Genomic DNA, 26,496 nt, shown 5'->3' with positions numbered 1-26,496 from the left:
TTAAGGAATTACCAGCTATCAGGGTCCTAGCTAGAGGATGGTTTGCATTACATTTTCACCGACCGGAATACACCCAATGGATCCTATCCCAATTCTGGCATATAGAATTGGCTCCTGTTCTGCTGAAACGCTGGGATCCACTTTTTGATCCGGAGCGAGAACAATTGGGCGCTGGGCCCATCTGGGTTCGTCTACCAGGCTTGCCCATGCAATTCTGGACTCCACAAGTTTTCAAGCGCATTGGAGATGCGCTGGGCACCTATCTTGAGCATGATAAATCCTATGAGCATACCGGCATTATGACCATGGCTCGGATCCTTGTACATCTTGACACCAGGGATGGGCTGGAGGAGAAAATCACCCTGCATCGCAGACATTTTTCGCGCAAGCAGCTGTTGGATTATGAAGGTGTTCCATTCCGATGCCGTCGATGTCATAAAGTCGGCCATCTGTACAAGGACTGCCCTCTTCTTTCTGGAGTGACCTCGGAAAATACTAAAGGCAATAAACAACAGACATCAGTGGAACAAAACAGAGGGGATATCAATCAAGGAGAAGGAGAACTAACGCATAATGTGGCCCCTGCGAATGCGGAACCTGAAGGCAGCAAGAAGACGAACAACAGAAGGAAGGCTTCATCGACTCCCGCACCTCCTCGCACCCGGTCCAAGACAGCGGAGGCTGCATCATCCACCCCGGGTAATGAATCTCTCCCCATGACCTCTGCTATTTTATCAGAAGTTATGTTATCTGTTATGCACTCCTCATTGCAGTCAACACCTATTGATCCGGGCCCTATTCCTTCTATTCTCTGCACCATTGCTCCCCCCCCCTACCTTCGCCACCACCCCCTCCTCTCATAGGATGGACACTGCCCTCCCCTATCCATCCTCCTCCCCCACTGGCTCTGGATCGCACCCTTACCACCTCAGACCTCGGGTCCGAACCAGACTTCTGGGACTCGGTTCTTCCCCTGGCCGATACTCTAACCATAAACCCAAAAGAGGACGTCCATCAAAGATTAACTCAGCCATACAAAATGCAGTGGCAGATGTCGCCCGAGGGCGCCAATGCACAATCGAACGGGCACTTAGAGCAATTGAGCCCTTGGCCACTGGTTCTCCATGATTTGGCTCTCCTTCAATTGTAGGGGATTAGCCAACCCCAAAAAGAGATTGGCTCTCAAGAGACTGATACATGAATCCAGATGTGACATTCTTTTCCTTCAGGAGACCCTTTGCACCTCGGAACTGGCTGTGAGATCCCTTCATGCCCTACTACCAGGATGGTTATTTCAAGGTATGGACGCAAATGGACGCTCTGGGGGTCTCGCCATCGGCATAAATCCTAAAAAGGTCAAGCCATTATACTCTTGGGGCGGTAGGGGTTTTATGGGTATGGACATCTTCATGGGAGATATTGGTTTCCCTATTCGCATTATCAATATATATGGCCCGAATCAGAATCGTCTGGCCTTCTGGCAAAATTTTTTGGGAAGCAACCTCATCACTAGTGCCACCATCTTGGGCGGTGATTTCAATTTCTCCCTGGGTGTCGGGGAATCCTGGGGACATCATGCTCAACTTGATCCCATATCTGAACAGATGAGCATGTTAATAGATTCGCACAGGCTTGTTGATTTTCCAATGAACAAGAAAGTCCCCACCTGGCACAACAGGAGAACTGGGGAGGCAGCTTTGGGAAGGCGATTAGACAGATTCCTGGTACATGAGGACCTGATTCAAAAACTTCCCCTGTACAGACAATGGGTAAGCTCGGGTGGCCTATCTGACCACCTTCCCATCCTCCTACAGGTCAGTGGAGAAAAAAACAAGCCCCGATCCCCATTCAAATTTTTTGCGGGGTACTTACAAGATCTGGATTTTATTAATATGGTCACGGATTACTGGAGATCACAACCACCTCTAAGAGCTCAGAGAAAGGCAGTGGATTTCTGCGACAGACTCAATGACCTCAAGAAATTGACTGAGAACTGGGCAAAGAGGAAACGACTGAGAGATGAACAGCTTCTTTTGGATACAGAGACTCAGATTGCACAATTGACGGATGAAAAGGGGACTGGTTACTTATCTGAGGAATCAAAAACCCTCTTGTACAATTTGGAAGTTCAAAAAATCAAGATCCTGCAAGAAAAGGAGGAACTATGGAGGTTAAAAAGTAGAGCCATTTGGCTTAAAGAGGGGGATCGTAATACCAAATATTTCCATAACCTTGCAAACGGCAGAAAGGCCTCAAACACTATCTGGCAGCTGCCGTATGAACCGGATGGATGGGCTACATCACACCAGCAACTTGCCAGATTGGGTGTATCTCATTTCAAAAGGCAATTTACTGCCCCGACTGCCATAAATCTTCCAGATATCATTAATCTGGCTGGTCACTTCCCCAGATTTGTTGAACAGGAGGAGCATGAGGAACTTACACAGCCAGTCACCATGCAGGAATTGGAAAGTACTCTCAAATGGTTCAAAAAAGATAAGAGCCCCGGTCCGGATGGATGGCCGGTGGAGTTCTATCTGGCCTTTTATGAATTACTGGGGGAGGATCTGTTGGAAGTCATTGAAGAAAGCAGGATCACCGGGCACATTCACCCCCCTATGAACTTCACCTATATAGCCCTGATCCCTAAATCAGATGCCCCATCGTCCTATAATGACTTTCGACCTATTTCCTTATGTAACTGCCTCTACAAAATCATATCCAAGATCATAGCTAACCGTATCAAGCCCATCCTATCTACTCACATCTCCGCAGAACAATTTGCTTTCCTCCATCACCACCACATACAAGAGGCCATTGGCACTGCCCAGGAAGCTCTACACTCCATAAAGTATAAAAGCCTAAAAGGTATATCCCTCAAGATTGATCTAGCAAAAGCCTTTGATAAAGTAAATTGGCTCTACTTGAAGATGATCCTCACTCATTTGGGCTTCCCCCTTGAACTTATCGACTGGATTATGGGATGTATCACCTCCGTCTCCTTCGCCATACTCATCAATGGCTCAGCCTCAACACGATTCAACATCAGCAGAGGAATCAGACAAGGATGTCCTTTATCCCCACTTCTCTTCCTCATTGTTATGGAAGGGCTTAGCAGGCTCATTGCATCAGCCAAAAGGAGTGGGAATATCAGCGGCCTCAAAATCATGGAGCACTATTTCCTCACCCATCTTCTCTTTGTAGATGATATCCTTATTTTCATTAATGGGAGTGTCCGGGATTCCACAGCACTAAATGAAATTCTACAGCTCTTCTGTAGTGCTACGGGCATGGAGATCAACAGGGGGAAATCTACTATCTCTCTCGCAGGGTGTACAAATCAGGAAACTCATCTTGCAAATCAGAATTTCCCCTTCCAGGAAACAAACATGCTAGAAGGCATCAAATATTTGGGTTTTAGACTAAAACCAGATGGTTACAAGATTGAGAACTGGACTTGGCTCATCACAAAAATTGAAAAGAGGATAAACTGTTGGCACAATAGGCTTCTATCAAAAGCTGGCAGACTTATGCTGATAAAAACAGTCCTTGAAGCCACACCTGTATACTGGATGTCTCTATCCTGGATACCCAGAGGAATACTTCACAGAATACAACAATCATGTAACAGATTTCTATGGAATGGCAACAAAAAAGGAAAGATCTTCGCCTGGGTAAGATGGTCCAAGATTACTACACCAAAAAAATGGGGGGGGGGCCTAAAATCACTCCCGGAATTTGCGCAAGCATTGGCAGCTAAACAGGGTTGGATATTACTAAAACAAAACAGTCTCTGGGCGGAAGTCATACACCACAAGTATATCTGGCCTCTGACCATCACTGACTGGATCCGGCGGCCAAATTGGAATAGACAGGGTATATCAGTGATTTGGAAGGCCATTCTGAATGCCATGCCTCTTATCAGGGATAGCCTCCTATGGCGCATTGGCAATGGCTCATCTGTGCGCATTGGCATAGACCCATGGCCAGGTTCAGGGAATGCCCACAACTTACCAGAAGGACTGGTCCGCCATCTTAACAACAGAGGTATAAAATATCTCTCTCAGATTGGCGACCAACAGCACTCCACTATATACTCTCAAGCATGGTTAACTGATCGGCAATGGAACCTGACATATGAGTGGAATGAAGACTGGAAATCATACATACAGGCCTTAATCGAATCCCATATTCGATTAAGGGAGGAGGAGGATGAGCTCATATGGGCCATATCAAAAACTGGACTATACTCGCCAAAATTAGGATACAACAAATTGATCGAAGCAAAAAATCCGGACAGTCACAGAAGCTGGTGGTCTGCTATCTGGCAATTGCAGGCCCAGCCACGAACCAGACTACTTATGTGGAATATTCTAGCGAACAAAATCCCCACGGGATCCAATCTCATGAAAAGGGCTTTCGCAGGCCCATCCTGGTGTGTATTATGTAAGAAAGAGGAAGAAACCGCCGTCCATCTATTCCTCACCTGTTCGACCACCAGGGAAATATGGACACAGGTCATTCAGACTCTAAACATCAACGCGGACTGGCAGGGGGTGGACATTCAAGCGGCGTGGGAGCAGTGGTGGACAACAGTGGCGACAGAAAAGCCCCGGAACCTCCCCCTCTTGGTGGCCTGGAACATATGGAACAGGAGGAATGCGATCATATTTGAAAACTGTACAGTAATTTGGAGCCTCCTTCCCCCCATCATATGTGCGGCATATGCAGAATTACCAACTGTGACCAAACAGCTTCAGCCCAAGAACATCAACCCAGAACGCATAAACAAAGATGTGTCGTGGGCATACTTTGACGGGGCGGCCCAGCGGCAAGGATGTGGTGGTGGCATCCTGTTTCATCTAACAGACTCACACTACTATCAGATGAGATTGGGTCTGGGACCCGGAACAAACAACCATGCTGAACTGATGACCCTGCGACATCTTATATATTTTGCCATGACCAAAAACTGCCAGCAAATTCAAATTTTTGGTGATTCAAAGACTGTGGTTGATTGGTTTAACAACAAATCCATTTGTCATGCATATTCTTTGAAACATATCTTGGAAGAAATTGTTTTTTTCAAAACACATTTTGACCAGATATCTGTTTCTCATATCTACAGGGAAAGAAATGCAATTGCTGACCGGCTTTCGAAAGAAGCGGCGGATCGTCCTCTAGGAGATTGGCTGATCGAGGAAATCACTCCCACAGGGACGCACAGATTTTATCACAGACCATATATAGAAGGACCTCTACAGTGAGGCAATGGCCTCTTTTCTGAAAATTTTGGAACTTAAAATTTTTGCATATAATCTTGTAATTACCACAGTATATTTCAGCATGATATTATGTACAGTTTTTATGCACCTCATATGATGGACAGTACCTATCTCAGTATCCCAATGGGAACCTATGTATTTATTTTTTGTTATTTTGATCAGTGGGGACAACTCACACTACAGCATATGCCCATGGGCATCAACAGCATGTAATTTCTTATCAATAGAAATTATGAATTTTCTTCTTCGGAAAAAAAAAATATATATATATATATATATATAATATATATACATTTTCTTTCGAATTTCTATATGTAGAACTTTATTGACAAAATTTTAGTTGCCGAACTTTATTCGAATTTCATGGTCGCCGAACTCGAAGTCGAACACGAACCTGGTGACTCAGCTTTGACCAAGACATAGACACCCTCTAATCCACCAAGTCAACCTCCCATGTAGAAAGGTCAAACTTCAAGAGTCAACATAGATCATCCTTCCAAATACTAAGTCAGATAGGGTCTTGGCCCTCTCTGCAATTTCTGAACTTAGGCCTACCACAGATCAGTCTTGTGATAACCCTAACCCACAAGTGTGAAAGAAAAATTTTGAATTTCAACTTCCTTTCCTTGTCTAGTGTCACTCCTTCCTTCGCTCTAATTTTCCCTCCTTGTAAAAGCTTCTTCACTCTTCTTTTCTACTCTTCAAACTTTAGATCAAATTCCTTGATGATGCCACTTCAAATACGTCGAATGCATGGCTATTTATAGTTGTTTGAAGCTCCTTTTGAGGTCGACTTGAACAGTGGGCAAGTCGACTTAATGGTGGAGAAGTAGATGACCCAATTACATCAAAATAATTTCATATCTTTGTTATAAAATGCCCAATAAGGGTCTAAACCATAAAGCAAGGGCATAGACTCATGACTCAAGCCTGGAAGCCTTCAATGGAGGCTTCGACCTAGAAATAAAATAATAAAGCATGAAACCCATGCATATAAATAAATTTTCTTTTACAATTTTATTTTTTCTTTCTTTTGACATATACATTACATCATGACTCAAATACAATTATGAAGACCGATACTAGTTACATTCCTCAACACAAGGTTCTCAGCCTTGCATTTGAAATTCAGTTTGCATGTGTGCATTCCATGCTCACATTGAAATTCGCCTTTGATTGCAATTTTTCCATTATGGCCTTTACACATTTGGTTTCTGTGAACAAAGTCGGCATTAATGGCGAATCTAGTGAGATCATTTCATCGACAGTACTTATAAATCATTGGGGAGAGCATGGAAACAAAGAATTTGCAATTAGAGCCTTAATTTGTCAAAGTCTATCAACAAGTTTGGTGCAATTTCAAAATTATGGAGTGTAATTTCAAGGATGCAGAGGAAGAGTTCGGCCTTACACTTGTCAAAATGGCAAGTGCTCTGGAGTTCGTCATTTCTTTGATATCTAGGCATGCAAAGATGATTTTGGCCAAATCTCGGGCCTTGAATGAACTGCTAACCCAAAGATTGGGACTTTTGGAAATCAAAATGGACCCTCTTCAGTTGGCGAATGAAACATTGGAATTTCGAGTGGAAAATTTGGTACAAGTTGAGGTAGTGAATATCGTTATGGCTCATGATAGAGCAATCGAGGACAACATGGAGCAACTCGGGAATTCTAAACAGCAGGAGGAGAGTAGCCTTGATCTTGTCGACGACCAGGAAGCCACCCCCTCTCAGCTCGAAACGGAAGAAAACGAAGTCCAGGTCGCTATTGCTAAGTAGTGTCTCATCCAATTTCTAGTTTTTTTTACGTTATGCAAATATGCAGTTTTTGTTGGTGTGTTTTGGAGAATGTATGGAGAAAATCAATTCAAACTAGTAATTTGTAGTTCAGGGATGAATTGTGATAGTTTTATATGGAGTTTTTGGACAGTAGCAGCAGAATGTCTAGATTATGATGTACAAGGCTCTGGTCGTCAAACCAAGCTTTTATAATGCAATACATAATCATTCCTCTAAAAAAAACCAAATATATATATATATCAAAAGAGTTTGTAAAGCATTATGCCCAAGAATCCATTGATACATTAACCACACAAATTCATAGAAGCAAGATGACACATGAATAGTTCTTTATGTAAAAAATTAATACTAATATCCCACATGTAACAAGTTTGACAATGTCTAAAACAAGAAAGATGAAATAGCCTCAACAAGATCTCAAAGAGAATTAGATAAACTAAAATAATACTACATTTGCTTTCAAAAAACAAGGATTTTGCTTCTCTAGACCTAGAATATCATGGAAAATGCTTCGAAGAATACAAAATGTTGATCAATCCTAAATCCTCGTATTGTAAAGCACACATGGAAAACTTCTGGGAAAGAAGTAGATAGAAGAAAAGATGAGGGAGGAAGTCAAGAAGGCTAATTCACAAATTTTTGGAAGGCAAAACTTGCCTCTAGCAAACTCTTTGTTTTTTTCTAAACACTCGAATGTGCTTCACAACTATTTTTATAATCTTCACTTCATCCTCTTGAAACTGCTTTACGATTAAAGTTTTCCCCCTTTGTGCTACGAATTAAAATCCCTTTGATAAATATGAACTTTGATGATCGTCCCTACAAATAGGGCCCAATTTAGACATTTAGAAATTCCTTTTCATAAATCATTTTTTAGAAATAAAACACTACCAAGCCAAAAATAAGCATTGTTGTATTTCAATATCCAAGGCATGATAGCTATCATTTCAAAAATCATTTCCATGGTTGTTCTTCATGTCTTTAGCTTTCCAACGAGCTCTCTTTTGCTCAATTTGAACATCAAGAACTTAAGATATGGCATTCAGAAGATAAGGACTCAACAACCATTAATCTATTCTCCATGTGAATCTTGGCCTTTAATTTGCAAATCCACCCTATTTATCCAACATGCATTGTGGGAAGCTACTCAACGTGTTTATAAAGAAATGGTCTCCCATGTATTGTGTATGATATATAAAGAGCTATGGAACCTTGCGTAGCTTGCGCATAGTGTAGCTTTGGTCACCGCCTCATCACCCAACCATCATGTTAAGTCACTACCTAGTTATCCATGTCCAACCCATACCTTCCAAGTGTCACCCAAGTATAGGTCCCCTACATTGCCATGTGTCATTAGGAGGTGGCACGTGAAGTGTGCCAAAGAGAAGCGGGAAAGCTTAGGATATAACAATGCATAGATTTAAAAATGAGGAATGCATTGAAAATATTGTTAGTGTGGAAATAATGCAAAGAGGTGAAAGTCAATAAAATGACTATGTATAAATGCACAAGTTAAAATAATGAAAATATTCCAAGTGTTAAGGATAATGCAAGTTTGTGGGTTGCGGGGGTGGAGGTAAAGTAATATGGAAGATTATAATGTGGGCTCCTACATTCATGAAAAACGACTATGGAAAATGGTAAAAATCCATGAAAAATACTAACTATAAAATGGTATTGCAGAGGTAAAAATCCATACAAGTTGTTAAGTATGGTAAGTCATGATGGTGCAATTTGGGTGCCATAGAGTGAAATTTAAGGATTTTGGAAATGCAGCGGCAATTTGAGTGATGCGGAATTGCAAGTGCAATTTAAGTAATGCAAAATTGTGGGTGCAATTTGAGTAATGCAAAATTGTGGAAGACAATGGGGTGAAATGAAGAGAGATCTCATGCATCCGCAATAAATAAAACAGCCAAGTAAAGAAAGAGGTGTAGAAGGAGTAATCCCAAAAATGGTGAAGTAAACATATCAAGTAAATGACTAAGTAAAAAGGACGTAAGGTAAGTAATTTCAAGGTAGAGTAATTACGCATGAAAATACTATAGTCAAAAATCCATAAAATGGACAAGGAAATTGGACGAAATGAAATGGATAATGAAATAAATTGGAAAAAAAAGGATAATTGGTAATGGATAAAAATGGATGTGAGGAAAATCATGATATCTCGAGCATATAAGCTCTGTTTTTATTCTTTAAAATGTTGGACAAAGCTAACACATAGGACTATCCAATGAGAGATGTTCACAACAAATTTCCTTTCTTTTGGTATATGTTATATATTGTTGAATAGAGAAATCAATGTACACATATCCAACAACAACATATCAAAAGATCATCTATTTTTTCTTCAAAATTTACAAAACCTACAACTTACATAAGTGCATAAATGAACTATGATGCACATTAAGACCTCGTATGTGTTTAGAGCCATCCAACAAATCTCAATCTCCATTTGAAAGCTCCTTTAGCGTATTCATGTGTCCTCCCCATCAAATTAGGCTCATAAGAACATGTGCTTTGATACCAATTGAAAGACATAATAAAGAACAAAAAAAATCAAGAAATGGAAAAAACGCACAAAGCCAAATCATCATTAATTGCTAGTCATATGAGAGAATAAAATCAATAGCACAATATACATAACAACCAAATAATGATCGCATAACTAAGTATATGACACTTGTGATAAAGAATATATCCCAAGGTAAACATGAGTTGGCCTAGAACTTAGGACTAGGAGACAAATTTCTAATAACACTCCCTCTTCCACAGTGGTCCATTATCCAAGTGTCTTCATTACAAATGCTCCTCCTACAATTGTGTGAAACCTACACTCATGTGCCCAATGTTGCTCTCACATTTGCCCATGTAAAACTCCAATGCTCCTCCTAAGAATATGTTTCTATGTCCATCACCAAGCTCCATAAAGTATGCTCCTCAACCCAAGCAACCCCAAGTCAAGTGTTCAACATCCAAGTTGTGTATCACATGGTCCCAAGCTCCAAGGGCTAAGTGCGCTCCCCTGAGTGTCGAATGCTCCTCCTCTAAGGCGGGTACCTAACCTAATCAACCAACCAAGAACCCAATTGCGTGCACCCACTGGCATAGTCCTCACAACAATCAAGGTAACCACCTACTAGGTAAGAGTGCCATGCCAATGGTCTAACCTGTAGAAAATTAATCACCTGCACCCTTTTGCCAGTTTTCAAATTTTGCTAATGTTTTTCAAGCCCAACCCACATGTTTTAACATGTTGATATAAAATTTCTAAGCATTCATTTGAAACATAAAAGAGCACTTCTAATTTTCAGCTAATACAATGAACAATAACCAAGCACACACATAAGTTTGACACAATTATTTTGGTCAACTTGACCTTGGAAAAACCCCACAGTTGGGGAGAACTAGTTCTGAAAGGAGGCTTTTATTTTGCTTCTTAAAGGAATTTATTACAACTGAGAAAGGTTAACTTATCTCCCTTGATTTGTTTGTTGTAGGCAATGTGAGAATCCAAGAAGAATAGAGTCATCACACAATCCTTTACATAAACTGATACTTGCTCCCATTCATGTGTTTGTCCTTTGAGCCAATGCCTCAAATTTTGGGCCTAATATTAGTTGAAGTCCTCCTAGAAGTATGAACCTTAACCCCTAATCAACACCTCCTACTTCAGCATTGATATACCTCTGATAATTCATTATTAGTCTAAAGATTTTGGGATTGCTCACCCAAATTTTCGACCTAGTTTTTCCCTTGAAATTTAGGCCAGAACTTGGCCTAAACTCTATAATAAAACTCAGTCTGAATGAACTCTGATATACAATGAAAATCAGCCTAGAAACTCAGGATAAATACCATAGCAAACTCTGGGGAGGAAGGAGCTAGAGGGTTATCTTTCACCTCGATGAAGAAAAAGAGACTCAATTAGCCTGGTGTTTAGGAATCGCAAAAAAAAATCAGGCGAAGCATCTTGTGTTGTGGCAAGATTTGGGAATGGCCTTCTCTAAAGGGCTTCGACAATTGTCAATTTTTGGAGACTCCAAAATAGTAATTCAACAAGTTATAAATTGTTGAAGAAATAGTGATCCGACCCTTCCTCCTATATTACACCAAATTAAGTTGTTGGTGGACAAATTTGACTCAATTGATTTCTACCACATTAGAAGAACTCTTAATGGAGTAGTTGATTCCTTGGCCAACCAAGGCGTTCAGTTAAATCACAGAGAAATATTATTTGATGAACGAAATAAAACTATCAAACCAATCACTTAATGATTTTGAGTCCCATCATTAAATCTCTTATGTTGAGGCGTATTAAACATAGAATATGGTTATGGACTAAGGCATTAAACTCTTTGATGGATAATCAAGACTTCATAAATGAAAGCATGTGGAGGCTCTTGGTAAACTTGGAGAATCGCATCATGAAGGACATTTGGGAAGGCAGCGTCACCTTGGGAAGGACATTGGACAAATGGAGCGAGGATAATTTTAAATGTAGTTCAGTTCAAATGTGTGATCTATCAATCTACGAGGTTGGATTTCAGTCTGGCGGTGCATCCCTCTCCGAATTTGCTTGGACTGCTTCACATTTCATAATGGCTTATGCATCTCAAGCTATGGCGCCACAAGTAATCTTTAATGCGGCTTGGAGCGGAACCAAGGCAAGTGGGGAAGGTGAGTTAGTTTTTATAGGTTGCCGAGGAGAGACCAGCAATGATGAGCGAGAAATTAGAGCAGTTATTTATCGAATTTGTCATCATCTTCGGAACAATTTAGAGGCTATGGAGCACAATCTGAGGGATGGCGAGGAGGATCTTGGTTTGGCTCTTGCCAGAATGGCGCAAGCTTGACTTTGTTATCTCTTTGATCATGCGCCATGCAAAGATAATCACAGCTGAAGCCAAGGTGCAAAATGAGCTTGTGACTTGGCGTATGGGGATATTGTAATGTACTTGTCAAAATAATAGCGAAAAGACTTCTTATTTTATTATTATGACTTATTAAAGCATGGGTTTCATGGTTGGGTCATCATGTTTTAGGTCAAAGTCCCCATTGAAGATTTCTAGGATTTATTATGAGTTAATAGAGTCATTATACTTTTAAAGAGACCCTTCTTGCGCTTTTGAATCATGTAAAAAAGTTAAGTATTGAGTCAAATATGAATTATGTTGTCTCCACACCAAGTCAGCCTCAAAGAGGGCTATTCGACCTCACCAAAGGACTACAAATGAAGCAGTGTGAATTCCAATTGAAGCACTCTCTCACCTTGAAGCTCGAAAAAGTACGAAATAGAAGGAAGAAAAACAAGGCGAGTTTGGTCTAGGAGAAGGGAAAGAAGAAGATCGAAATTTTGGTGCATCTATCTCTCTCTCTCTCGTGCCCTAGTTTTGAAGATCGAAGTTCTCTTGTTGATGTCGTAGTCAGTTGTCGTATGTTGTTGCTACCAAATCAAAGTATAGGTCAAAGTTGTTGATGCTAGGTGTTGCTGCCTCAGGAAGTTAGTTGTATTGGGCCAAAATTGAACTTCCTATGTGAAGATCGAAGTCTTTCAGTGAAGAACGAAGTCTCCAAAGCAAGGTCGAAGTTGTTGGGTTGAAGGAAGTGCTACTACTGTTGTTGTTGCTGCGAGGACAAGTATGATCATCTGCAAGTGAAGAGGAAGGTTGACTTGGTGTCGAGGAAAGTTTGTGTCAAGGTCTAGAGTCTTGGAATATCTTCAGAAAACTATTGAAGGAAGAATTATTGATTGGGTTTTCCCCTAGAGAGGGATTTTGCCCTGGCTGTGAGCCTATATTTGGTGTCCATTGTTTTATGTGCTTTTGCTTTGGTAATTGCTTGATGAACTAAAAGAAAGAAGATATAAAGAAAACTAATAAGAAGTCAAGAACATCACAAGTAATTATCAAGTATAAGAAAATATTTCTGCCTTTTTTATTTTCTAACATGGTATCAGAGCTTTGGTGAAGAAAGAAGAAAAAGGTAGTCTCAAGCACTTGATCAAGGAATCATTCAAAATGATTATTCGAGTGAAGAAGTCTACTATCTTCAAAGACAATGTCTAACACAATCAAGGGAGAGAACAAACTTGAAGGAGCCTCAAACTATAGGTCTTGAAAAAGAGGATTGACCTCATCCTTCAAAAGAATAAGGTACTAGACTTGTTCAAAGGAAAAGCAAAGAAAACTACAGATGACTCCAGCGATGCTGACAAAGTAATTACAATTGGTGGCCATGACTCTAATGGTAGAAGGAATGAAGAACAACCTTATCCCATTTATAGCCAATATCAATCATGCTTAGGAAATGTATGAACCCTTGTCAAAGTTATTGACTATTAAGAACATTGGTCAAGTAGCAAGCTTGAAGAATGAACTAAGGACCACAAAGATGACTAAAGAAGACACAATGGCCTCCTTCTTTGTGAAGATAGCAAGAATCAGAGATGATCTTTCAGCCATTAATGAAATTGTTCTGGATCAAGAACTCATGATCACTGCTCTATTAGGATTGCCACCTACTTGGGGTGCATTTGTTGCAGGACTTAACAGTTGGAAGGAAGCTCCCACTTTTGAAGAACTGTGGACTACCTGCAGTCAAGAAGAATTAAGGATCTCACTAGTTTCCAATCCTAGAGGAGTTTCAAATGCCTACACTGCTCAACAAAAAGGAAAGAAATCAAAAGGACCAAGGAAGAAAGTAGACATGTCCAAGGTAGAATGCTATCAATGTCATAATAAGGGTCACTACAGGAGCGACTATCCCGACAATCCAAAGAATAAGAAGAGAGATAGAGATCATGCTAACATTGTTGAAGAAGAAGATCCAAAGAAAGCCAAACCCAAAGTATCTGACATAAAGAACTTACACTACTAAGTCCTTTGCTTGTACCCTTAGATATATTATTTTATATTTTTGATGTTTTAGAGTTTATAGGTTTTTAACATGTTTTTGGAAAAGATATTTTTCTTTTGTTTTTATAAGTTTATAGGTATACTATCCCGACAATCCAAAGAATAAGAAGAGAGACACAAATCATGCTAACATTGTTGAAGAAGAAAATCCAAAGAAAGCCAAACCCGAAGTATCTAACATAAATGACTTACACTACTAAGTCCTTTGCTTGTAGCCTTAGATATCTTATTTTATATTTTTGATGTTTTAGAATTTATAGGTTTTTAACATGTTTTTGGAAAAGACATTTTTCTTTTGTTTTTATAAGTTTATAGGTATCCCTCAAGCTTTGGAGGGAGCCCCCAACATCTCCCAAAGATAAGTATCTCATTTCCTTTCAGTTTTTGGTTTCATGTACTTATTTAAGTTTTGATTATATTAAATACTAATCACCATTCTCCCTCTATTGTCTTGATTAGGAAAACATCTGTTGTATCCTCAAGGAGTATGAAAGGGAGCCACCTAAGACAAGATTTGTCAAGAAACAAAGGTATGCCTTAAACTACAAAACATTGATTCCTTTATATTAAATGTTTATTCATTTGACAATCTATTACTAACATTGTTATGTCTAGCTATATTGAATCATAATGATTCTTATTCTGGGTGATTCATCACTTGATAAATCTACCCCACTAATATTCTAACTAATTTTATAGAACCCTAGATAGGTTCTTTAAAAACCCTAACCTAAGGGTGTGCTAATGTAAATGTCTGAAACCCTAAACTGCTTAAGGTTATTGAGAAATGTTATTTGAAGTTTTATTAGTGATGTTAAGTTTGGGATTTTGGGATGAACAGGAAAACCTAACTTGTTAGGATTGAATGATAAAGTCTAAAATCCTGAACCTTTAAAGTAGTGGTAATTTTGGGTGTGTTATGTTCTCATATTGAAACACTAACTTATTAGGGTTTGGTCGAATGTGTAAGCAAGGCCCTTATAATATCTTAGAAATGATTTCCTTGGAATGTGTGTTTGTCTGATCAAACCCTAGTCCAATCAAGTTTGTTGTATGTCTAACTCTTATTGATATTTGTAAAGTTGGGTTTGACTAACACATGATATGAAATGCCTATGCATGATGATGAAATCCTATATCTAAGAGTTGACATGCTTATCGGTGATCATAAATCCTAGGGTTTGGAACTACGCCCTAGTCAAAGTTTGTTTCTCTAGGATGATACTATTTGAGAAATTCTAGGGTTTTAGAGTTAAACCCTATTAGAAGTGAAGATCTTTGATGTATGATGACAATGTGATAGTTTGAGGTTTGTGTAAGATTGTTGAAAACTGAATTTTAGTTGTGATTGATGTTTGATTGAAAAATCTAGGGTTTGCAACTAACCCTAGTGGAAGTTGGTCATGTTGATGACTAAGTTGTGATTGGTTTTGATTGATTAATTCTCTTGTATGAAATCTAGGATTTGTATGAAACCCTAGTGGGAAGTCTAACATATGAATTCTGAAAGTTGTTAGATGCCTTGTAGATCTATATTTGTTTGAATTGTTTCTAGGGTTTGCTATATGTTGTAGTAGGGTATGTCATACCTTTGGAAGAAACATTGAAACCCTAGATGTAATGAAAGTTGTTATGAAGTAGTCTAGGGTTTATGACAAAGTCCCTAGCAAGATGTTGAAGAGTATATGTCTCTTGTTTATAATTAAGTTTGGGTATCTAATATATATAAAGTTGAAATGCTTCCATAATTCTAATATGGCTAACTTCATGCTTCTATAGATTTGGTTGTACTTGTTATCTAAGTTGTGTAGGTACACAATCTTCAATATGGTGAAGATGTTCGTTGATGTGATAAGCATGATGTGGATGATGATAACTCTGATGAAATTATTGGAAGCCACAAAAGATTCTCTGGTGTCGAAGAAAAGAAGTTGATCTCCCTAGGTTAAGACAGAGCCTGAATAAGAGAGATCTCCATGAGATTAAGAGGGAGCTTGGATAAAGCGAAGCTCCCTGGTTGAGAGGGTGGGCATAGCATAGTTTTGATTGGAGAATGAATTTTGAAGGATATGTTGTTGCATGTGAAGTAGGAAAGGAAAGTGTATGATTAAAGAATCTTCTGTTAAAGATTCCGTTGATAGTCCTATTGTGTTGGCAAGCAACATTTTTTGTCTGAAAAACCCCGAAGGTTTGTATTTGATTATGTACATGTGAAAGTATATTATTGATTGGGATTGTGTTCGTACAAGTGAATCTCTCAAAGTTTTTGATAGCATGCTGGTTACCAATCAATTTGATTGGGAGAGATTGGTTATCCTTGATCTGCTGAATCAAGGAGTGTTGAGGCTTTGTCAGTGAAGCATTGCCTGGGAGGACATTAGGCCGACACTTTGTGTTGATGTCTAGGTCCCGAAATTGGAAAGGTGCCTTGATCTGCTGGATCAAGGAGTGTTGAGGCTTTGTGAGTGAAGCATTGCCTGGGAGGACATTTGGCCGACACTTTGTTGATGTCTAGGTCCCAAAATTGGAAAGGTGGTGTTGGTCATAGAGTTTTGTTTTGGATATACACCTGGAACCTGGGTTGATGGCTAGCCAGTAAACCTAATGGTGCCTAGAGAGGTTGAAAGCTTGAGTCCATCTTATTCCCACTTGGATAGATTGCCCTGGTCAGGAATCTAGTCCATGGCATTGTGGTGCCTAAACTGTTGAGAGACCAATGGATAGATTTCCCTCGTCCGAAATCTAGTCCATGGCATTGCGGTGCCTAAAAGTTCTCCATGGTTCATATAGTTGAGATCTTCCTTGTACTTGTATATGATGAATACCTCCCTAGTTAAGAGGGAGTGTTGGAAAATGTAACTAGATTCGGTCTTCATATATGTATTTGAGTCATCTTGTAATGTACTTGTCAAAAGAATAAAGAAAAGATTTATTATTATTATTATTATGACTTATTAAAGCAAGTGTTTCATGCTTGGGTCATAATATTTTAGGTCAAATTCCCCATTGAGGACTTCTAGGATTTATTCTGAGTTAACAGAGTCATTGTACTTTTAAAGAGACCCTTCTTGGGCTTTTGAATCATGTAAAAAGTTTAAGTATTGAGTCAAATATGAATTATGTTGTCTCCACACCAAGTCAGCCTCAAAGAGGGCTATTCGACCTCACCAAAGGACTATAAATGAAGCAGTTTGAATTCCATTTGAAGCACTCTCTCACAAGTACCTAGTACATCTCCACATTAAAAGTACTTTAGCCCCCTTGATATTAATAAACTCATAATAACACTTAGACGAAAGGTGATTAATGTGTCTCCCTAGGGCAAAAGGAGAAATGCCTAGGAAACACCTCCTTGGTACCATTTTCAACACTCCCTCTTACCGAGGCAAGTGTTTCTCACCACTCCCATCATGTCTCTAAAGAATACATTCTTGCCCCTTGGCAATGACTTGGTGAGAATGTCTACTACCTATTCATCAGTAGATATATACTCAAGCTTCACAGCTCTTCTCTAAACCTACTCTCTAATGAAGTGGTATTTGATCTCAATATGCTTTGATCGGTCATTAAATATTGGATTCTGAGAGAGTTTGATACAACTATGATTATCACAGTATATCGTAGTTGGTCTCAGCCTCTGACCAAATAAACCAAATAGCATCTTGCAAAGCCACAATGCCTCGTAACCTGCTTGAGTAACTACTATATACTCTGCCTCTACGCTGCTCAATGCCATTGGCCTCTATTTCCTACCAAACCATGACACAACTATTGAGCCCAACGAGAAACAACACCCGGAAGTACTAATCCTGTCATTAGCACTACCAACCCAATCTGAGTGTATGCAACCAATCAATCTGACTCCATCACACCTGACATAGTCCAGACCATAATCCACCGTGCATTGTAGGTACCTCAATGCATGTTTCAAAGCCACCCAATGCACTCTCTTGGGCTCCATCATAAACTGACTCAAAGTGTTGATTGCGGAATAGATATTTGGCCTAGTGTTGACCAAATACATCAATGAACCAATCTATTGATGATACAAGGTGGGGTTCACCAACTCGGAATCTAAACCATGCAGTTGCTTCCAATTGGTTGGTGATCATAGGAGTAGCCATAGGCCTGCAACCCTCAATACGGAATCTCCTCAATATATCACTTGCATACCTGCCCTATCTAATGAAGATATGCCCATCCTCCTGCCAAACCTCCAACCCCAAAAAGTAATGCATCAACCCCATATCGATCATATCAAACTCTGAAGCAAGATCTCTCTTGCAGTGTTGGATGAGTTTGTCCTCTCCTGTAATAAACAAGTCATCCACATACAAAACCAGAATGAGTGGATCGTCACCAACCATAATGAAATAGAGGTTTGGATCTGCATCACTCTTCTAGAAACCCATATGCTGCAAGTAGGCATCTATCCTCTTGTACCATGCCCTCGGTGCCTGCTTCAGACAAGGCTTTCTTAAGCCTACACACATGAGACTCCCTCCCATGCACCTCAAAGCCTTGTGGCTACTCAATGTACACCTCCTCCTGTATAATACCATTGAGAAAGGTGGTCTTCACATCCATCTGGTGAATCCTCCAACCCATCTCAGTTGTTATAGATATCACTGCTCTAATGGAAGTCTAACGAGCAATCGACACAAAGGTCTCCTCATAGTCAACTCCCTCTATCTGTGAGAACCCTCACCACAAACCAAGCTTTGAACTTCTCCACGCTACCAAAACCCTCATGCCACAAACCAAGCTTTGAACTTCTCCACGCTGCCAGAACCCTCACGCCACAAACCAAGCTTTGAACTTCTCTACATTGCCATCCGCAACATGTTTGATCTTGTAAAACCACCTGGAAGTCACCACTGACTTCCCCTCAAGTCGCGGCACTACCTCCCAAACATCATTCTTCATGATGGAAGCATACTCCTCCACCATGGCATCCTTCCAAATCTGCTAACTGGCAGCCTCCTCAAAACTAATCGACTTTGTCTCCACAACATCTACCACAAAGCCACCCAACCTCTCTAGTGGTCTGCTCTCCCTCATTGACCACTTGGGTTTCCCCACTGCCTCATGGGCTTCCTTCAGGGTCTCCTGAAGTCATCTTGGATTTATCTTCCCTATAGTAGTCGCCTGTAGTGGTATGGGAAAATCCTCAATTGGTGCCTCTCCTCCTTACAAGGAAGGTTTTGCTATGACCAATGGAGATCCTAGACTCTAATATCCTACACCTGACGATCCTACACCAAGTGATCCTACACCCAGTGTAGGATCACTTGCTAAGGAGCCTGCAACTCTACTCGATCAACCTCCCAAGACTTCCTCAAGGGCCCTACCTCCTCAAATATCACATCTCGCCTCAAGACAACTTTCCTAAGTGCAGGAATGTATATACACTAGGCCTTGTTGATCTCGTTGTAACCCACAAGAATACCCTTCTCTACAATAGGTTCCAACTTTGCCCTCTTCTCCTCAAGGACATAACAATATGTAAGGTACCCAAAGATCCCGATGTGCCCAACTTTCAGCTTCTTGCCAGTAAACACCTCCTCAGGGGTCTTGCTCCCCAAGACTCTATGTGACCTCCTGTTCTGCAAATATACTACAGTGTTACATGCCTCAACCCACAAGAAGAAAAGTAAACTCTAATCATGCAAAATTGCTCTAGTTGCACCCAATATGACCCTATTCTTCCTCTCAGCCACCCCATTCTGTTGAGGGTTATAAGGCACTATGAACTCCCTCTTGATACAAGCACTCCTACAGAACTCCTTCATCTCTGTGGAGGTATACTCACCCACATTATCTAATCTCAGTACCTTGATCTTCCTCCCTGTTTGGTTCTCTACAAGAGCCTTAAACTCTTGTAACCTCTTGAAGACCTCATCCTTGGTCTTTAGAAAGAAAATCCAAGTCTTCCTGGAGTGGTCATCAATGAAGGTCATATAGTACTCACTTCCAGTCAATGATACATGAGGCATAGGACCACAAACATCAGTGTGCCAAATCAAGGATACCTACAGCTCTATTGTCACTGCTCAAGAAAGTTGTTTTGGTGTACTTTCCCAAAGCACACCCCCTATATGCATCATGATGCTATGTGTTGAAGTCAGACAAACATGTAACCATCTCTCGCAACTTCCTAAAAGCTCCATGGTGCAAGTGTGCCATCCTCCTGTGCCACAGCTCACTGTTGCTTGTATGCGCCACCAAGGCTCTAATAAGCTAAAACATAGGCATGTAAAGTCTACCACTATAGACTCCAATCAAAAGTAGACTTGATATTGGATCCTCTGGGATATATCAATACTTGTCCCTTTTGGAACAACACTTCATAACCCTTGTCCTCCAAGATAAAGACTACTATCAAGCTCATATAGTACTCACTTTCAGTCAATGATACAGAGGCATAGGACCACAAACATCAGTGTGCCAAATCAAGGATACCTACAGCTTTATTGTCACTGCTCAAGAAAGTTGGTTTGGTGTACTTTCCCAAAGCACACTCCCTGCATGCATCATGATGCTCTGTGTAAGTCAGACAAACATGTAACCATCTCTCGCAACTTCCTAAAAGCTCCATGGTGCAAGTGGGCCATCCTCCTGTGCCATAGCTCACACAACTCACAGTTGCTTGTCTGCGCCACCAAGGCTCTAATAAGCTAAAACATAGGCATGTAAAGTCTACCACTGTAGACTCCAATCACAAGCAAACTTGATATTGGATCCTCTGGGATATATCAATACTTGTCCCTTTTGGAACAACACCTCGTAACCCTTGTCCTCCAAGATAAAGACTACTATCAAGCTCTTCTTCAGCCCTGAAAGATAAAGAACATTTGTCACCTTCAAAAGAGGCAATGACTCCCTCTGAAATGATATTATCCTCACTCTTGCTACTCTGACCTTGGAGTTATCTCCAAAGACAACCTCCAAGTCAATGTCATCCCCTAAGAGACTCAAGAAGTGCTCTCTCACTTCGGTCATATCAAACCATGCATGGGAAGATGTAACATGAGTGGCTAAACTCACCACCAAGGCAAACTCATCCACCTTTATTAATAAGGCAAACTTTGTGTCAAATCTAGAAGTGAAATCGTCCACCTAAGTTGAAGTTGCAACTCCTTGCTTCTTCTTGTTCTTCTTGTTGGGACAATGAACAACATAATGACCCATCTTCCCACAAGCAAAACGTTTCACTTTGCTCATGTCCTTTTCCTTCGCCTTATGCTTCCCCTTCTTCTTTGCTCCACTAGAAGACCCCTTCTTGGCCTTCTTCTTGCCCTTCACTGCAAGGGCGACATTCTCTTCCTCACCTCCCCCACCACTCTTGCTGCCTACCTTAGCACTCCTCCTGACCTCCTCCTAGATGAAATCGTCCCACATCCTCCTCCAATCTAGAAAGTGCTCTTTGGCCACAATGCCTTGTACAAATCCATCCCATTTCTCAGTGAATCCATCTAATGCAATCCTAACCAACTGCTTCTCAGGGATAGCCTCTAGCATAACTGCCAACTCATCCTTAACCTGTGAGATCCTAGTGAAGTATGACATCACACTATCAGTCTTGATCATCTTGATGTTTCTTAGCCTTTGCCTCAACACCATCTTCTTATTCTCATTGGAACTCTGGTCTAATGTGACCAAGGACTCCCACATCTAGTAGACAAATCTCATCTCTGACACATGAGGGAATAAATGGTCCTCCATGGCATCTACAAGGATCCTTTTAGCCTTCACATTTTTCTTGTTGAATTCTGCTAATTGAGTAGCATCAGTAGGAGGTTGTATATGAGCCTCCACAATGTCCCATACTTCAACTTCCTCCAGTAAAAGCATCATTCTCTCCTTCCAATGGCAAAAATTATCAGCCATTGCCAATCTGCCCTCTACCCTCAACCCTGTTGCCATGACCCTCACACCAACAAAATAGAGCAAAACCTAATACTAGGCAATCTCCTCCCTCTTTAACCAACCCTTCTTTGGGTTTCTGATTGAGGTTAAATGGCTGTTGTTCACTGAATATGCAGAAGTAATGCTTGTTGGTCTTTGTATCAGCTGATGCAAAACTTTCAAATCTGACTGCTCTCAAGCTCTGATACCATGTAGAGAATTAATGACCTGCACCCTTTTCCAGTTTTCAAATTTGGCTAGTGTTTTTCAAGCCCAACCCACATGTTTTGACATGCTGATATAAAATTTCTAAGCATTCATTTGAAACATAAAAGAGTGCTTCTACTTTTCAGAAAATACAATGAACAATAACCAAGCACACACATAAATTTGACACAATTATTTTGGTCAACTTGACCCTGGAAAAACCCCACAGCTGGGGAAAACCAGTTCCAAAAGGAGGCTTTTATTTTGATTCTTAAAGGAATTTATTACAGCTGACAAAGGTTAAGTTATCTCCCTTGATTTGTTTGTTGTAGGCACTGTGAGAATCCAAGAAGAAAAGACACATCACACAGTCCTTTACACAGATTGATACTTGCTCCCATTCATGTGCTTGTCCTCTGAGCCAATGCCTCGAATTTTGGGTTTGATATTAGCTGAAGTCCTCCTGGAAGTCTGACCCTTAACCTCTAATCAACACGTCCTACTTATGCGTTGTTATACCTCTGATATTTCGTTGTTAGTCTGAAGATTTTGGGTCTGCCCGCCCAAATTTTCAGCCTAGTTTTTCTCCTGAAGTTTAGGCCAGAACTCTGTAATAAAACTCAGGTTGAATGAAGTCTAATAGACAGCGAAAAATCTGCCTAGGAACTCAGGATAAATACCACAGCAAACTCGTTCAAACTGTTGGAGCAAAATTTCTGGAAATTTATGCTAGCTATCTCTGCTGCTAGTTCGAACTGGTAGTCCCTCAAAGGATTTGAACCATCCTTCCTTAACTCAGCAATTTCTCCTCCCTTTGCTCAAATCTCTTCTCCTCTCAATCTTCTCGTGAGAATAATGAGCCTCTTTCTCCTTTTTCCTCCCTTTCGTCTTCCCCGTAAGATGGGAACCCTATCCCTAAGATCTAATGGTTGAGATTTAATCTCAAACCGTTTAGATCAAGGATGGAGATTACTCCCCTATTTGAACCCTCCTCATGTGGTCCCCTTTTCTATTAATTAGGCTCCTAGTACTTTTAATGTTTTAGTACCATGGTCATTTTTTCTCATAAAGTGATTTTTAGAACATAAGGCACTTTAATAATAAGTGTACTTTAGTACTTTACACAAAAAGTCATTTTTAAAATACAAGTGACTTTAATAACTTAAAGTACCTAGTACATCTCCACACACAAAAGGACTTTAGCCCCCTTGACATTAATAAACTCATAATATCACTTAGACAAAAGGTGATTAATGTGTCTCCCTAGGCCAAGAGGGGATATGCCTAGGAAAAACCTCCTTGGTACCATTTTCAACATAACCATGGTCAAGCATCCACACAAACTAAGCCATCCATATGTCCATGAAGCGTCAAGGGGCTAGGAGGGCTCTCCTATCAAGGTGAAAATACTTTTGGTGTAACCCCAAAAGCTAAGACCAATATCTATAATTTTATAGCTTATCAAAATGTATCTCCCAAAACTATTATTTTCGTTACTGAAAGCAATAATCCAACTTGTGAAAGGCTTAGCTCTCAGGTATAGAATCAAGAGAACCTTTAGCTAAACTTTCAATTCATTTGGATAGATGGTTACAAAAATGTTGTGCACTGACATCAAGCTCCCAAAAATCCCTAGATGTTGAAATTTTCCACAAGTTCTAGTAAAATTTGGATCTTTTTTCTTACTTATTTTATTGGCTATAAATATTCACAACGGATCTTATGTCCATAAAGGAATTTAAGGATGTTGGAATAGAGTTTGATCATAGCTCAGTGCTATAACAAGTACCATATATTAGAGTTTGATCATAGGTCAGTGCTATAACAAGTACCATATATTCTGCAACCATGACTTTTTATAGGACGATCCAAATATAGTGTGATTCGATTCATTAGAAAGTTCAAGCTTTCACATGTTAAATTTTTTGGGAATTGGCATGGAACTCTAGAAGTCACAGTACATACAAGGTTAGCCTCTAACCCAGTCCATAAGAAGGCTTAAAAATGGTAGGGAATCTTAAATTGTGCAATTTCGAGCACTAAATGCTTCCCAGGAGCATTGCACTTAGTGAAACACGGTTTATAAAGAAATTATGATCGTGGAAAGTAAATTAGGTCTGGTGCAAGTCTTGTGATTTTCATAGAGTAGATACCTTAGTCACAACTAAGTGAAAAAATAAATTGATTGTAATGTTGATTTGTAAGTAGAGGTGAGGCCAGGTCAAGAAACAATCAATTTCTTGTTTTAAAGGAAGGGGGAGGGAAAGAGAGAGAGAAATAAAAAGAATTATTAAAAAAAATTATAATTTTAATATGTTAAGAACAATAATTTGACTAACATTTAATTATTGTTAAGCATTAATTTTTTAAATAATTAGTATTGATAAGATCACCTTTTATGTTGTCTTGTGAATTTCGGCAAGTTTCCAATCAGCCCCAAACCTTGTCCCTCTATCGTCAAAACTTGATGGAACATTGAAATATATTTAATGAAACACACAAGAACAAACCTAATCATTTGATGCACAAAAGCTAGTCACATCATACATGTGAGCATGCAATCGAGAGGGGGCAACATATATTCAAAGACACTTTGGAATAGAAACTTAAGTCAATGCTAATCAACAAAGAACCTACAAGGATCCATCAAGTCACACCCCACAGCTTATGAATCATATAGCATATGCACTTGGAAGCATCTTAGACTTGATATCTATTGCCATGTGCTTGTGTGATTGTTTGCTAACTCTTTCACCTCCCATTTTCCCTCGCAAATGCTGAGTAAGCAATTGGGCATTGTAGTCTCCAGAAAAGCTGTTGTGCCAGCTTGTTGGTTTCAAAATGTCAACTACATAAAAAATGTAAACAAAAACTTCAACTACCACTCAACAACTAGTCTCGTATATTCACATAAACTGCATATAAGCATTCAATATGCGACATGAGTTCTGCAACCTGTACAAATTGACAGATTAAAAAAATTACAATATCTTATCCAGCTATTTAGCTTTCTCACATTCTAATTACAGTACAAAATGCACACGAGATAATACCTGTGAACCAGACCCAATGGTTTGATCACTTCCCCGCAAACCTTCTACAAGCTCCGTATACAACTGTTCCTTTGGTGTTGCTGCCGGTGCACCATAATATGAGAATTCAACAACATCAACATCACACCAAACACCACCAGGCCCCTGTGTAAACCATATCTGATGCATTAGTAGCACATTAAAGCAAACTATAGAATTTTCAGCCATTGCCACAAACAACCATAACACTGAAACCCCTCTCTTTCTGTGACAATATACATACCCTTGTATATTATGATTCACTTAAGCCGATTTACACAATTTTAAATGTACTGTAAGGTCGGCCAGCAAAGTCCTCGAACAAAAGCATGGTTTCTATATGACCTCACTATACAACTGAAAAAATAAATACTTTTCTACATTTTCAAGATAACAAATTTATTTGCATCCTTTCTGGGAGATTCTTATTGCTGCTTTTGTTTTTGTATCAGCCTAGACAGAAAGAAAAGAAACACGTCAAATATAAAAAAAGATAAGTGCACAAACTGGAACAATAATTTCAATCTAGATCTTAAGCAAGTCCCATTGCATTCTAATAGTACAAACATTTTGCCTCGGAGTCTTCTTATGTTCTTTCGGCATTTGTGAAGCTTGCCAACAGGCTTTTCTGTGCACCATATTTTAGCTCAATGAAAATTTCTAAAACCGCATAAATCCTTGTTGGAATTGGAAATCTCCATTACCAATGACAATAAGTCATATGTTTCAGATGCAATTAACAAATGCAACAACCTATTGCCTATGAGGAAAATGGGCGCTGTACAAGCTAGAGTGGAGAGAGCATGTGTGACAGGTAAAAGTTCAATATTGACAGCTTCCATGTTTAAACTAGGTGCTACTACATTACTCTTCCTAAACAGCACTATGTTTATATCTGTTTAAACTCACACAATCAATTCAACAATTATTGAAAATAAGTTTGCATCTACTTAGTATACAAGCATAATAAGTGAAACTAGGGATAATATTGTATAGCCATCTCACTATCTTAAAAATTCTTTGAAATGCCAAAGCATACAGTGTTTATATTTAAAATAGATAATACATTCTCCATTACAATGAGAACAAGAAGAAATCAGATAACAAAACAAAATCAGCTCTCAAACACAGACATAAAATGAGGCATTAAATAAACAGATGAGCGTACTTTCATGACCATCAATTACCAGATAAGCAGCTTAAATAGATAGACAGGGGACCATACTTTCATGACCATTGATAACTAGATAAGCAACCTAAATAGATAGAGAGGGGACCATACTTACATGACCATCAATAACTAGATAAG

General features: G+C 39.7%; 1 protein-coding gene across 3 annotated transcripts in view; it reads right to left on the bottom strand.

The window, feature by feature from the left end:
* LOC149237762 (protein NARROW LEAF 1-like) overlaps positions 1–26,496 on the bottom strand; it is a 69,232-nt gene that overhangs the window by 39,629 nt on the left and 3,107 nt on the right. For all 3 annotated transcript variants that reach the window (XM_089372786.1, XM_089372787.1, XM_089372788.1), the window contains exon 3: positions 25,170–25,313. In XM_089372786.1, coding sequence (XP_089228912.1) covers positions 25,170–25,313 — 144 coding nt within the window. The remainder of the gene's footprint in view (positions 1–25,169; positions 25,314–26,496) is intronic.

Source organism: Pinus tabuliformis, chromosome 8 (assembly GCF_031772625.1).
Source record: "Pinus tabuliformis cultivar Carrire ecotype Pingquan chromosome 8, CPIR1, whole genome shotgun sequence".
Lineage (NCBI taxonomy): Eukaryota > Viridiplantae > Streptophyta > Pinopsida > Pinales > Pinaceae > Pinus > Pinus tabuliformis.
Note: the sequence above shows the minus strand (reverse complement) of the source record. Positions and strands in the feature narration are given on the sequence as shown.